The sequence below is a fragment of the Leuciscus leuciscus genome (assembly GCF_965113295.1).
Source record: "Leuciscus leuciscus genome assembly, chromosome: 12".
Taxonomy (NCBI): Eukaryota; Metazoa; Chordata; class Actinopteri; order Cypriniformes; family Leuciscidae; genus Leuciscus; species Leuciscus leuciscus.
In genome coordinates this window covers 32,764,091-32,780,022 of record NC_138736.1, presented here as the reverse complement: position 1 = coordinate 32,780,022, position 15,932 = coordinate 32,764,091, and the positions used below count along the sequence as shown (strand labels likewise).

Genomic DNA, 15,932 nt, shown 5'->3' with positions numbered 1-15,932 from the left:
ATCCAGGTACCTTGCAGCCGTGAGCAGAGGTGATCCTGAGATCCGCAGGAATCCTGTCTCCTCCCTTCACCTCCACCAGATCACCAGCCACCACCTCCTCAGCGTTTATCTGAAGCTTCTCACCTTCACGGATCACTAAAGCTTGCTGCGAACCACACACACACACACACACACACATCGATTTCAACCTCTAATGACTCTAAGGCCAAAGGAGAGATTAGAAGAGCATTAATACAGTCTAGAGGATTCAGAGACTCTGCGGAGGGATATAATAATTAGGATTATGACCAGAGAGGCAAACAGAGGATTATTAAGATTATTGGACTACAGTGTATTGGTTATTTGAGTATTGCTCCTCGCTCTCTTTTTGATCCACCCAGACTGTTATTTTCAAGTGGAGAAGCACAACTAGAAATATGCAATGTGAAGGTTGGCACTTTTGATTTATAATTTGGATAAAGGCTATTGGAGGAAGTGATTTTGTGTACCTGGGGGACCATGTTTTTGAAAGACTCCATGATCTTGGAGCTCTTGGCCTCCTGGAAGTAGGAGAAGCAGCCGGTGATGATGACCACAGCTGACAGAACGATCCCCAGATACAACTGCAGAGCAGAGGACAGGTTATCAAACTAGACAATCTGCAAGAGCTCACTAACCTTGATTTCTCTGATCCACCTTGTGAGCCCCATTTAGGTGACATCACAGTCAAAATCCCCAATATATCACATCAGAAATCATGTAATTGAAGCAAACCATGAATAATTATTATATTATGGTAGTCTTGTCTCTCTGTTTTGCATGCATCATCATCATCATTATTATTATTTTTGGCTCTTGTCACAGTGTATTCTTAACCTGAATTAGCACTGTTCATAGAGACAAGGCCATTAGGTATTTACATCATGCAACACACACACAAAAAAAGCGTTTTTTCTTCATGATACAGGGAATAATCTTAGTTTCGTTTTTTATTTTGTTATCATCGTTTTAATTTGAGGTATAAAAACCTGACGATACCACATATTGAAACATAATAATATATTTATTCATATAACATAAATTGCCTGTCATTTTCTTCATTTCTAAGTCAATAAAGTGTATGCTAAATGAATAAATGTAATGTAAATGTAGTAATGAAACAAACTACCATTCAAAAGTATGGGGTCAGTAGTTTTTTCAAAACAAATTAATACTTTCATTCAGCAAGGAAGCTTTCAATTGATCAAAAGTGACCAAAAAAAGTCTATTTAAAATATCTATTTTTTAGACTTTTGAACATATATATTTCTTGGAGTGAAAAAAAAAAAATCGCCAGAATATATTAATAGTTTTGAAAAGCTGTCAAAGGAGAAATATGCATTTTGGTCATGCTAATGGACCATTCTGACCAGTAAAACCTAACCTCTTTACAAAGTAAAAGACTTCAAAGAATTAATTTACTGAAATTAAAATGTGAGTAGGTCTGTTTTCCTTCTCGTTTTTATTCTCAACCCGACCTATTAAAAAAAAATTCTCCCGCCCATGACATTTCTCCAAGCCAACTATACTATAAAAAGGAATAGATCACTTTTAATATTGGTGCACTGCCTGGATCTCACAGCATCAAATATGAAATTATAAACAAAAATAACAAACTACCCAGATTACAAACAAAAGTCTAGCTCCTGAATAGGATAACTGATTATGTCACAAACATGGACTTATCTACTTGCAATACAATTGTGTTAAATTTCTGCGGTGTTCTAATGAGGCGTGTGTGTGAGTTCTCACGTTGTCTCCCGCGGGCTCGTCCTCCGTGGCGGCCTGGATGGCGTAGGCCAGGAAACAGAGGATGGCTCCGATCCACAGCAGGATGGAGAAGCCTCCGAAGAGCTGTCGGCAGAATTTGACCCACTCCGGGGTGGTGGGGGGTGGGGTGAGAGCGTTGGGACCATCACGAATGAGGTACTCCGCCGCCTTAGCATTAGTCAGACCCTTCAGGGGACAAGAGAGTGTGAGAAGAAATCTGATTCAGGAGTTCACATCAAACACTACAGCTCTGCCACTAGGGGGCGATGGAGGCCGTGTGGCTAAGATTTGTTGAGATCACAGTTCCTGCTCTAAAAAAGTAGTGCTTTAGACAAGCTCACCATGGTTTACTTTTAAGCTGCTTTGGATGAGGAGAATATGTTTGTATAGTATACGTGTGTTTTTTCTGGCTTTTCTGGCTCATATGGTATGAGAATATTGAAGTCATACTCGAGAAGGAAAAAAACACCTCAGTTTTATTCAGAGGTCTAAACTGTGCAAATATATACGCAATTTGGTGCATTTGCTGATCTTTAAATGGCTAAAAAAGGTTAAATTCGGTTGGTTGTAATGCAAACAGTATATCAGCCAATTTAAAATGCATATAAATACCCCTCTATATCATCCAATAAGAATGATGATATTTAAATGCTTAGTTTCATGATCAAAGGTCAGTGGTTTTTATGGTGGGGGCAAAACAATACAATGCAATTATGATTGAGAGAAATAAATACAAATAAATATTTCTCTGAAGTCTGATGTACTTTGACACTTCACATTTATACTTTTTTCTCTAAAAACTAATGTCTGTGTAATTAACTAAAACTAGGTTGTTTCAGTCTAGAAACTGTTCATCTTAAAAAATATTTCTAACAATATAAAAGTTATTCTTATGTTTGCTGGATCATGTTGTCAAATGTGACACAGAAGGCTTTATAGGGTTAACAGAAGCTATATGTTTTGCAGTACATAGTGAAAGTATGACTGCGTTTCAGTGTCACATTCAAATAAATAAATAAAAAATTCAGAGAATAAAGCTGTCTCATTACAAGAATAAATAAAAAATGTGATAAAACAGACATAATGTTACAAAGGGAGTAGGGACTAGGGATGGGTATCGAGTTCGATACTTTTAAGGCACCAACCAAATTGCCTCGATACCATCAAGTATCAAAAAAACAGTAAGCCAATAATCATGAAGCATGATTGGCTGTGGCGAGGCATCTAGACTCTGGACTCACACATGAGGCTGTAGTGTGTAAGCATCCCAACCCCCATAGATGGAAAAGATGTGGAAAAAATCAAAAGTGTGTCTACATTTCACCAGGCTCGATGCCAACAGCGCGCAATGTGATATTTGCGATGAGATAATTGCTGCCAAGACCGGTGTTGTGCTGAATTTCGACTGACTTCTTCGACTGCAAGAAGAGCTGGAGTGCGTCACAAATGAACCGAAACTCGGCGTATAGGCTGCTTGCCTCACAGACATGAGAAATAGGCATATAGAAAGCTTGAAATGTCTACTTTTCAACAAACCAATTCGAATCGAAAACAAATACTCTGATTATATAATCCAAATGAAAGGTGCATTTTTCTCTATAGGCTCGCGCGCGTTCACTGTACTGCGGAGATGATGAGTCAGCAACATCAACTTCATCTTTGCAGCCAACACTGACTCAGAAAACACTAGTTTATTAATAAACAATTAAAAGGTCTCCTTGCTATTTTTCCAAACACATTCATAATCATTAGGCTACTTTTGCCAGTGCTTTGCGGCAAGCTTTATGTAAACGCTTGAGCGTGAGGCATATATTCCGCCCCTCAGTGGCCTATATGTGTCATCTGTAAAAAAAGTCAACAAACTGAAAAAAGGTAGGCAATATGTAATGCAATCTTGTTAAAACGGATTTCATAAAATTGGATTAGAAAAAAGTATCGTTCAGAAACTGGTATCGAAGTAATGGTATCGGTATCGACATCGATGTTGAATTTTTTTTAAAGATACCCAGCCCTATTCGGGACAGTTCACTCAATAACGTTTTAAAACGAAATGGGTTCAAAATAAAAAACAGACTGCATTTACTTACATAGTATGTAACAAAAAATGTTGTACTTTTTTTTTGTCTTCCATATAAGCAAGAAAGTCATCCCAAAAACCAGGAAACAGACGAAGTAACGTTATGTGAAGAAAGTAGAAATATTTAGAGAATTTTTTTTTACTATAATCACTATAATAATAGGAATAGAGTGCCACAGCAGCCTCATCTATGAGGAAATGGAGGATTTAATTCAATTATACTTGCATAAGATTCACCAAGAAAGAAATCCTTGGTCTTTTGAGGCATCAGCATCGATTTTGAGGAATTATCTTTAGTATCCGGACACATCAGCAGTTATGAAGGAAATTGAATTCATTCAGGAGAAAGAACAAGACAGACATTCAGGAAATTGCCTCTTTTCTGCAAATCTCAAATAACAAGCAGTGGTCGACTCCACTTCACTTTGATGTTTCTTTTCTTATGATTCTCATAATATTGCTAATTTAATACTCATAATACTATAACATCGTTCTCATAATCTTAACTTTATTATTACTTTAATCCAGTGGTTCTCAGTGTGGCGCACACAGGTTCCGGCGAAAAGACGGGTAAGAAGCTGAGCTCGCCAGATTTTTTTAAAGGTTTAAAGAGGGGGAGGGGGAGACCAAAAAAGTTTGAGAACCACTGCTTTAATCTAAAAATTTTACTGTTTAATCTAAAATCTTTATTCTCAAAACCATACCTTTATTCTAGTAAAAAGTCTATTATTAAATTATTCTCAAAACTTTATTATTGTAATACTATTTTTGGATTTTCACATTTATTTGAATGTTTCTCTTCAATGCTATCATATGAAACAGCTGGCTTTTTTCATGATTTATTTTTAGAATGTATGAATTGTTCACTGCTGATGTGAGAAACTCACCTGTACAATGTCAGTGCTGAACTTCCGGCATACTTCTTCAATTGACATCTTATGCTCTGTCTGAGGAGTCACAAAAAAAAGAGAGTCTAAAACTGCACAAAGAAAGGATGAATTGCTTTATAGAGTGCAACTGACCACAGAGTTTAAATCACAACCTTGCTACATTTGTTTCACGCCAAAGTATTCTTTGAAAATCAATACAATATGGTGTACTTAAATTTCTGTATGAGGCAGGCCCGGTTCTAAGGGGTTGCTGGAGGTTGCTAAGCACCCTCAGTTGATAGTGATAATATATTGGCGGAACAGATTTGGCAAACGCTCCAGTGCATGTTGGCGTTTACGCTCTGGAGAACATCAAATATCTATTTACTATGTGTTTTTGCAGCGGTCTGCGATGTAGCCAATCACAGATGTAGTTGTTGATCTCTTGAACACAAAGGCCAATCAGAAGTGTTTAAGTTCAGAATCCACTCACTGCTCAAAACGCCAGAGTTTTTATTCAGTGCCGAGTTAAGTAGGTTTGCAAAACCTCTCATTAAACATATGCACGAAGTAAGAGGTTTGTTGTGAGTATATATGATTGAATTTTTTGCAAAATATTCATATACAGTACATACAAGAATATGTTTTTTTTTTTTTTTATATGTGGATGTGTCTTACCAGTGGCACTTCTTTCTTCAGGTCATCCATGTCTTTCCCTCCCTTTCCCTTCTTGGGGGACTCCTTCTCATCTTTGTCCTGCGTGGTCGCCACGCGGTAGCTGTCCGACCGTCCATACTGCAGGGAAAACATTTTCTGTTTAGATCAGCTACATAATTACACCTAGAATAAAGCCAGCTTACGTCAAATAAGTCAAAGCAATAAGTATCCTTTTTATTTCTACCACATAAGCCAGGCTGTACGAATATGCATAAATATAAAACGCAAACTGCAAACTGAGAATATTACGCAAACCTGCAAGAATTAAATTAGCTAAATTGCATATATACTTTATGTATTTAATCTCACTTTATTAATCAATGTCTTTGCTGCTGACCTTCGATGATCCAATTCAACCATATTAAGCAAAAATGACTTTAGAAAAGGTTTCTCTTCTGCAATCTAGAATGGCCGCACAGCTGAAAGGTTTGTTTGAGCTGCGCCCCCTACTGTACAGGCATGACTTTGCATTTCCTTCAGCCTGAGGCTTATTCATATCATTTTTGGTGTGAAAAGTATGGTAGCTTGTTTCCACCACAGAATAAAAATAAAAAAGGTCATTTTTTATCTCGCAATTCCAACTTTTTTCTCTGAATTGCGTGATATAAATTCGCAATTGCAAGTTATAAAGTCAGATTTGCGAGATATAGACTCACAATTCTGAGAAATAAAGTCAGAAGTTTGAGTATATATCTTTATACCTTTTTTAAGCCCCATATAGTAGACTTTTCCACAGATTTAAAGTGACCATTAAATCAAAATTGACCATTCTTATTTTTAATGGAATATTGCTTCTCTTCTCTGATTACGTGTTTAAGGAATTCCATATCAAGTGAAATCGAAAAACAAACTGGTGTGACATAATTTCTAACAAAATCAGGCCAAAACGAAGTTCATGTGGAGTTCAACTCCGGCTGGTTAACCCAATCAAACTACCATTGATCTGTGACAATGAAGTAATAAGTAGGTGTGACTCTGAGGCTCCGCCTTTTTTTTTTGTACATGGAAATCTTCTCTTTTCAGATGCAACAAAAAACATGAACACACTGGAGAAATTGAAGTTGTAATTCTAATTGAAAGAGACACTGATGCTGTTTTCCATGTTTAATACTCTAAAGCTGTCAAGCTTGTATAAAGTGGTATATAAATAAACATAACGTGACTTGACAAATCGTCATGATAAGATGCTTTCTTAACTGCTGTTTTCTCATCACTGTCATTCTTGTTGTGTGTTTATTTGGTTATTGTGTAGCCAATTTTTACATATTCATCTAAAAAGAACTTCGCCGTGAGTATATCGGGCCCTTTACTGGCTCGAGGGCGGAACAACCTGTCACTCACATGAGATCGACCAATAGCAAAACACAACCATCCAATCGATTTCTGATGGACAAAAATTCAAGTCCCGCACTACATTTTTTCCTTATTCGGTAAGCCATTTCTCACGGATATACATCATAATAGGGAAGAAAAGACTATCACAACTTCGTTCCTTGCCAAATTTGCATGCAGTGCCAGAGACGCACGGTCCAGGAACTGAGGAACTGACTCTCTCCATGACTGAGGAGAGGGGAAATGCCAACCAGATAATGTTTCATCCACAATCCTGATTATCTTTGAAACCACGAAGCTTAACCAGGAACCCCATGCGGGATATGGGATGGTATGAGCGTGGGGGGCGTTGAGGGTGGTCTAGTGCGCTTAAATCCACATTAGGGCTTTTCAATGATGTGGCATCCCCTGATTTGTCATGTGTGCTTCTGTGACCTATTTTAGCTTACATGCACACCCAGACGGCATTATGGTTAAATCCACCATTACAGCACACCAGCTTGCTTAGATGTTAAAACGCAACGCATAAAATGTATCCATAAATGTTTCTGAAGAAAAGGTTGAATGATAATATTATTTTATAAAATTAGTAAATATTAAAGAAAAAAAATACTTAAATGTTTAGATTTTAATACATTGAACTTTATTACAAGTAATAGAAATAGTAATCAATAACTTTTACTATTAATAAAATTTAAACATTAAATAGTCAAATATTTTGTCTTTTATTTATTTACAGTTTTTATTTGTCATTCGTTTATTATAAGGTTAAACTACACATAGAAAAAAAATGCTATAGAAAGTTATCATTCTAAAAACAGATTAAATGTATTAAAATGAATTGTTTATTATAAGGCTTAACTTCAATTAAACTGAAACTATTAAATAAATAAAAAAACAAATGAAAAGGATCAATCAATAATCAATTTTCTTGATTGTAATATATATTTTCTTAGTATATATATACTCTAATATATCAGATTACAAATACTGAATGATGATTAAAAAAAAGATATCATTTATTAGCTTTGATTATTCGTCATTTTAAAAGAAATGATGTTTCACCATATATTCAGAAACTATATTATAGTATTAATAAAAAACAGAAGGGAAACAACCCATACAATCCATAAAAAGATGATGATAAAACAACTCTTTAACCACTTGTTTCTAATGAAATACAGTATGTTCATCACTATTATGTTCAACAGACTTGCTTAAAAAAAGGATAAGGATAAAAAATAAACCCAAAACACTACAAATTGCAAAAAGGCCAAAATAGTAGCATCCCTGTGGCAGTGTGTTGAAACGGTTTGACCATCTGTCAAGGATTCCCTCTTTATATCCTCTGGGTGAGATGGCAATGCAGGATTAAGTCTGTTTACTACAGTCTGGATTAACCTACTGAACAACCGTAATCCTGCTCCCTCCTTTTCTCCTATTTATACATTCAATCACTCATATTCTTTGAGATACATTATTATATACTGTCTGTTTGTATATATATATTCTCTTAACGCCTCCACTGACTTAGTTTACAGAGTTTGCTGTCTTATGTAGTCTAACCAACTTGATAGCATGGCCTTGCTTGGGTACACTGTGTTCTCACTGTATTCATTCATGACCACATCCTCCATTTGACTGTTTGCAGTTCTCTCTCCATCGTTCATGCACGCCTGCACACGTGCATTCACAGTTACATACTCAGTCATGACCCGGAGATCAGATGTGTGACACGTGCACATTCATGTCAAAGCCCATTGGCCGCTGTGCCATAGGATGTGTGATCGCCAAAGCTTCCGGAGAACTGCAGCTGCTCCACTTGAAGTAAATCCATAGGGTCTCGTCTCAGAACTGATTAAGATTAATTTCTCTGAGAAAAATGACTGAAACGTAAGAGGTGCCTGGATGAGGACTTGAAGTCTGAGACAATCATGTTAATATAAAAGAAATTGTTCACTCAGAAATGAAAATTCTGTCATAATTTATTCACCCACATGTTGTCCAAACTTGTATGTTTTCTTTATTCTGTAGATTACACTGTAAATAAATGATTTTTTGAAGATTACTGGTGTACGTTTTAAAAGGAAATTCTACTTAAAAATGTTACGTTTAATTCAATGTGTTTTTTTGTAATTTCTTTGCAATTATTTGTGAATTTTTTTTCTAAATAAATCCTACGCCTATTTTTTTCAGTGTACAAAAAGAAGATGTTCACTTTTACATACGAATAAAGTTAATGATCTCTAAGTCTAAAAATGATCCAAAAACGACATAAAAATAGTCCATGAAGGCACGTTCACACCAAGGACCATAACTATAACAATAACGATAAAGATATATAAAAAAAAAAAAATCTTTCTAAATATAAAAGAATAGAAGAGTCCACACCACAACTATAACGATAACGGCACAGAGAAACCATTTAAAAAAAAAAAAATTCCAGATGATGAACAATAAACCACTGACAGCCAATCAGAATCAAGCCTGCTTTAAGAGCTTTCAGAGTATTTAAAGCGGCAGGCGACAAATCTGCAACGAGCTTAGAATAAACAAAATGATATCGTCCGCTCATGCGGATGCTAATATAGTGATCGTAATAGTTATCTTCATAGACGAGAACCAAATATTTGGTATCATTGATACAGCTATTTTATGGCTTCTAAAGACTTGCATGGTTCGTATGGATCACCTTTATGATGCATTTTGTCATTTTTGGAGTTTGACAGGTCCAAATTGAAATCTATTTTCAAAGGGATTCTCACTCTATCTAAGTCCAAGGCTTCATCTAATGGCCTTGAGGACATGGATACACACTGTGTACTGTACATGCAGTGAATTAACAACATGCATTGACACCCTCGATAAACTTTTTAAAGAAACCTTGCTTCTTCATAACGACATCAATGAAACAAACCACATAAAATGTTGAGGCTAAATAACTAAATGTTAGAGCTGTCTATCAAGCAGCAGTCGTAAGAGAGTGATGGGTGTTTAATTCAAATGTGAAGATATGGATCAGCAGTGCAGGGAGTCATGTCCAGAAATTAAGCATATTGTACATGCATTCATAGACAAAATTAGTATGTTAGTGTGCAATGGATTTCTAAAGTGAGGGTGTGAAATTAAAATGCCTCTGTTCTGTTTGTGAAATATCACTTTAGTAAGAATGTGCTTGATAACAAATGTAATAAGACAACCTTGCATACACTGTAAAAAATATATATATGATCAATACATTATGACAATATATGTTTTTACACAAGCAATTTTCAACTTTTTCACAAATTATACAAGATTTTTTTTTATGTCAGTTTAATGTAATTTAAGTTGAAATGACTTACACATTCAAGTTGATTGTACTTAAAAATTGAAGGCAGCAACTTTTTTTCTTACAGTGTAAGTGTTGAAAATACTGGTTTAAATCTCACGTATAACTTGTCCTTAATCATAACCGCAAAAATTGAGAATTGAACCTGTTTTCATGAACATTATGATTTTTGAATTGTGAAATATATTTTTTTGAATAAAATAATTATTCTAAATAAATTTTTATAAATCAAATTTTTATAAATCAATAATACAAACAAAATATGCTCATTTGAATAAAAATAATTGCATATAGTAATTTTGTCTGTAAAAATGACAGAAATGTAATTTAAAAATGTAAAATCAGTAATAATAATAATAGGCTAAATGTGGTGAAACTAATCACAATGCAACAAATTATCCAAAAATAGGCTTTATTTTCTTCATGCAAACTATATTTTGATTTAATTTAATTTGATTTTAGGGTCAAATGTGACGATTTCTATATGTTATTAAAAAGACACAATTCACTATCTCGTTTGAATATATTAAGTGTGAAATTCTATAAATAAACCTTGATATAAACTTAAAGGGGGAAAACATTACATGCGTATTGTGGCTAAAAATGCCATAATCCTTGTGTCTACTAAACTTCTTAAGTAATTAGAATTTAAATTCTGTATAATAATACAGAATTAGTTTTAGATGCAATCATGGGTGGTCATTGTGATTATCTAAATATACAGGAAAGCAACCTTGACTTGGAACAAACTGATTAAACCTGCTATTGACGTTTGAGCCTGGGCCAATCAAATGAGCTTGCTGGCTGACCTTGAAGGCCCCACAGGATATGACATCATGTTGGCGTCTGGCAAATTGACTGATAGCGTGTCTGCTAGCTTTGCTTCATATGACCCCGGGCTTTGACACAAAATAAGGCTTGATCGCATGCTTTAGTGGAAAAGTGCACACATACATATCCAAAATCACTCAACGAGAATGAGCTATTGAACGGCGTCCATTACACAACCATCCATTATAAGACATTTCACCACCAGTCTCTTTCTCATTCACGCAGCATACACAATTATCAATCCCGCACCATGTAAATCACTTTGAAGTTAAACAAATAGATATTTAAACATCATTGTCACCACCTTTACCTCAAAGATAAATTTATATATTATCAAAACAAAATGGTGGCAAACTAAAACCAAAAGAAACTGTTTAAGCTCAAACAAAAGTTCAAATGTAAATGCTCCAACTGAGTTTATAAAAGTGATTTCACACTAGCAGACGACTTTCTTGCTATTCTAAACAACCTAATCACCAGCAGTGCCCTTGAAGCCTTCAGACAGACTTGCGTCTTTGGATGCATGTCTCAAGGGCATCGCAGAGTCACCCTCCAAGAAACATTCACGGCATACTAATTGCCGACAACCCCAAGCACCTGAGCCTCCTACAACTACTTCAGTGCTGTTCTCAAGGTGACACCAGGTAACCGCCTGCCCCATCGCTCACCTTTGCTGCCCTGCACACCTTATTCCCTTACTGTATCAGCCCATCCCTGGTACCATTTCAAAGCTCAAAACCTGCTAAATGGAATATTATCATACAGCTTACAATGCAGTCTACATTGTATGCTTCCTACTTTTTCTCACTGTAAAAAAAAGATGCTGCCTTAAATTTTTAAGTATCAATTTGGATGTTTAAGTCATTTCAACTTAAATTACTTTAAAGTGAAATTACATAAATTAGTTGAATCTTGTTTAACTTGTAAAAAAGTTGAGAATGGCTTAACTTATTTTGATGAGTTAAAGCAATGTAAAAACATGTTGTCATAACTCATTGATCATGTAATCTTTTACAGTGTACCAAGTGAAACAGAACCCATAATGCAACTGTTACATTGCATGATTAATTCAGTCATTAGTCATTTGGACGCAGCTGTGTTCAAGAGGTAAAAACGATATAAATACTGTTCGTTTTCTCACACAAACCGCTCGTTTCGTGTCTTGGGCCATCAATGTGTACTTACGATGGGGAATTGTTTAATTTGGACGATGGGGAATTGTTTTAATTTGGACTCTGTGCATGCTCTTTGAGACAGTGACCATCGACCTGCATTATATGACTGACAGACAAGAACGGTTTGACCTAAAAATATCAAAATTGAAACTACTGCGGAAAAAAAGACACCTACATCTTGGATGCCCTTGAGGTAAGCTAAAACACACCAAAAATTAATTTCAAAGTGAACTATCCCTTTAACTCTCAAATAATGTTTCAAGATACACTCTTAAAATAAAGGTTCTGTATTTACATAGATGGTTCCATTAAGAACCTTAAACATCCATGGAGCCTTTCCATTCCACAAAATATTCTTTACAGTAAAAAAGGTTCTTTAGATTATTTAAAATGTTCTTCACACTTATTGAAAGTAATTTGGGAAACCAAAAATGTATCTTTACATTTAGTCATTTAGCAGACGCCCTTATCCAAAGGGTACTCCCAGTATCTTTAATGGTATCACTGCATAAAACCCCCTTTTGGAAGCTTTTTTTTTAACAGTGTATCCCCTTTTGGTTGATAGTACTTCCTGTTTAGGAAAGCACAGCATTGTGGGATACTATGTCTTGCACAGTGGTGCTATGTCTGAAATCACAAAATCTTTCACTCATTCACTATTCCGTTTACAGTGAATGTAATTTAGTGCTGTAAGAACAGAAATGAGTGAATAATAATAGGCCAACCACATACTGAACTACAGTATGTTTGTAAGTCAGTGACAGTAAATCAATGCAATAAATCTTCATTCTGTTTGCCTCATATTTTTGTTCACAATGATTGGAAATAGGCTATAAACAACTGAAAGTATTCAAATGTGCATTAATATAAGATGTGTACAGGTATTCTATGCATGCACATTATACTGTACACTGTAGAAACTGTAACAGGCTACAGATATGCAATTCCAAACACCCTGCAAGAAACATTCACCTCACACAAATTGCCAACATCCCCAAGCACCTGAGCCTCCAACAAATGAGTCACTACCTCTCTCAAGGTGACACCAGGTAACAAGCTCCAGTAACCCCATCATTCACTTTCCATGCTCACTATATTCTCCATCCCCACCACCCTCTCGAGCTCCAGCCTCCAGCCCTTCATCAAGCCCTAGCGTATTTTGCCAATCACGCATCCTCTACACATTGATTGGCTCAAGACCAATCAATCACCGGCGACTGTGAATATGACCCGCCCTCTCGTCATCGCATCCCTCGTGGCGCTACACGGACCAATCGCTGTGAGTGTTCGGGAATTTCCACTCTCATTGATCAGCCTACACTTTGACGCAGTCACCAATCGTCCCTCCGGGCATCACGACCAATATCAGCATGAAAAAACGACACAGAAACCGAGATACAAAACAATCCGTGACATGAAAAGGTATCATTTGAAGGAGATACATTCTTCCATCAGGCTACACAGCATCTCCATTTAATGTATCACTGATTTGTTTCTCTTATTAAGAATTCCCAGTTCTGCTTAATGCAAGGTCACAAAAATAACAAGCTAGTTCGATTTATTCGCGTTTCTGTCGTGAATCATCAGACATCCAATTTGATGCAGCTTGTCTTCGCGTCTTTTGGCCAATATATATAGATAGCCTAATGTCATAAGTGTGATACACAAGTTTTTTGTTGCTTAGTCGGCTGAGACTATTGAAATGGGTCAGTCCAGATGCAGTCATCCTAAATCCATACGCTACGCTACGCTCCCCCCACCCATCTGTGGTTAACGCCTTTTATTTCTCCCAGAATTTCTCCTCAGACTTGCAGACGACTTACAGACAGAACAGAATTGTCACCTGTATCATTTAAAATGTCGCTTTCCTAGCTAGTAAACTTTGTTATCATCATTGAAAGGAAATCGTCAATGTAGTAGGCTATGCAAAAAATCGGTGGATTTCAAAAAGGTAGCTAGGCTGTTATCTGAGTTCACAAAAGAGGACTATAAAAATGTATCTCTCAATGGCAATGTAAGCTTTTGGTGTCATTTTAAAAACCTAATCCCAATAAAAAAAAAAAAATTCGTAATCCCAAATCGCTAGCCACAAATGGTCATTACTACGGTCGTCAACGGTAGGCTATTCCTGACGCGTGGTCACGTTTGACTGAACGAACAGAGGCGCAAACAGAAACCTTAGAATCATAGGCTAGCCTTATGTCTATCTTACCATCATGTAGGCTATTTGAAACATATTAGTTATCACAGTTCATTTGATATTTGATGTCATTTTTGCGTTTACCTCAGTGCGCCTTTTATGCATCAAATGAGACGAGTAGCCTATAGGCTATTTCCAATTTTTAAAGATCTATGCCAAACGCCTTGAACATTAATGATGTATATGACATGTGAATTTAAATTCACCAATATATGCTTTATTTGTTATCTTTTACTTGCCTACATCATGGCGCATCTGACTTGGTGCAAAAATGAAGCATCCGACTTGACGCAAATGCCAAAACGATCGTGCAGCGTTATTTCACAATGTCAATGATGTTATTCCTGAAATCTCACATAATAGCCTAACTGATTGTTTGCTTATCATTTAGAGTATTGTCATTAGTAGCCTAAGCAATACGTTAATTGAGAAATACATGCACCTGTTAAATGCAATGATTTGACACAGGCTAAATTACATTCAAATATCATAACACCGAAATATTCTGAGGGTGTGCAAGCTTTTAAAATAGATTCTTACCCCCATTTTGGAGCCGTCAGTAGCGGTCTCTTCAGTCTATCAACTGTGCTTGGTTTCAGGCAAGCGGGAGAGAAGAAAAAAAATGAAGCTCTTGAACGGATAACGACGGGCAGCGTTTGAACGACCCTCTGTCTATAAATTAAATCTATATATACTCAAGGTTACCATGCATAATAATGAATTAGAGGGGCTCTATATGAATAAAAAACGTAAAGAATGGGCCAAGCTGCATTGGTTTTAAAAGCACATGTGGCTGCCTTTGATATAATGATAGAATAGCATATATGTAGCGCAAAGGTCTATGAAGCTTCTCTGGCAGAATGATGCCAGTGTGATGAAGAGCCGACGCGCTCTGCCTCTCTGTGTCCTTCCGCCGCTACTGCTCCATGCACACTTTTTATCCCTCCGCGTGGGACAGTAGCTAAACATGTAATGTAATGTAATGTAATGTTATGACAATGAGATAATATTCCAGAAGAATCCGGTTAAATTAAGAGAATATTACAAGTAGCCTATACAACTCAACTGAAAAAATATTAATGGATAATTATGCTGAATAATGGTCAAACCACTGGACAGGCTATAATAGACCATATTCAAAGATTTTCTGAGCATGTAGCCTACCATGGTATTCTTTGAAACACCTTGGAGGGCAAATACCATGGTATGGTAGCCTAATCATTCAGGTATATCAAAGCACCAGGCCACTTTTTTTTTAATGGTCAAAACTGGAGCTGGAACCTGTAAACATGAACAAAACACATCCTAAAGGTTATTCCCAAAAACAATATTTGCCTATCATAGTCATTATTTAAATCTGAAATGCTGTCATTCAATGCTTTTCTCATCTTATGATATCAATCTTATGATTGTCAATTAAGTATAGAATAAATCTGTTTACTAAAATATAATTACTAAAATATCATGGATGGCATTTTGGTGAAATGCACCAAAGCACCCCAAAAGCTCTAAGGCTCCTTAAACATATTTTGACTCTTGGCACATGTTCCAGAAGATCAGCCAATTTAATGGTGTTATCTGATCCCCGAAATAGACAGAATCTTAAATCTGT

At 36.1% G+C, this 15,932-nt stretch overlaps 1 protein-coding gene across 1 annotated transcript in view; it reads right to left on the bottom strand.

Annotated features, from left to right (window-relative positions):
• atp1a3a (ATPase Na+/K+ transporting subunit alpha 3a) overlaps positions 1 to 15,202 on the bottom strand; it is a 35,603-nt gene extending 20,401 nt beyond the window's left edge. The window contains exons 1-6 of the mRNA XM_082186172.1: positions 14,861 to 15,202; positions 5,413 to 5,529; positions 4,753 to 4,812; positions 1,771 to 1,974; positions 489 to 602; positions 11 to 145 (exon numbers count right to left, since the gene is read on the bottom strand). Of these exons, the coding sequence (XP_082042298.1) occupies positions 11 to 145; positions 489 to 602; positions 1,771 to 1,974; positions 4,753 to 4,812; positions 5,413 to 5,529; positions 14,861 to 14,866 (636 nt within the window). The 5' untranslated portion in view covers positions 14,867 to 15,202. The remainder of the gene's footprint in view (positions 1 to 10; positions 146 to 488; positions 603 to 1,770; positions 1,975 to 4,752; positions 4,813 to 5,412; positions 5,530 to 14,860) is intronic.
• Positions 15,203 to 15,932: the final 730 nt, after the last annotated feature.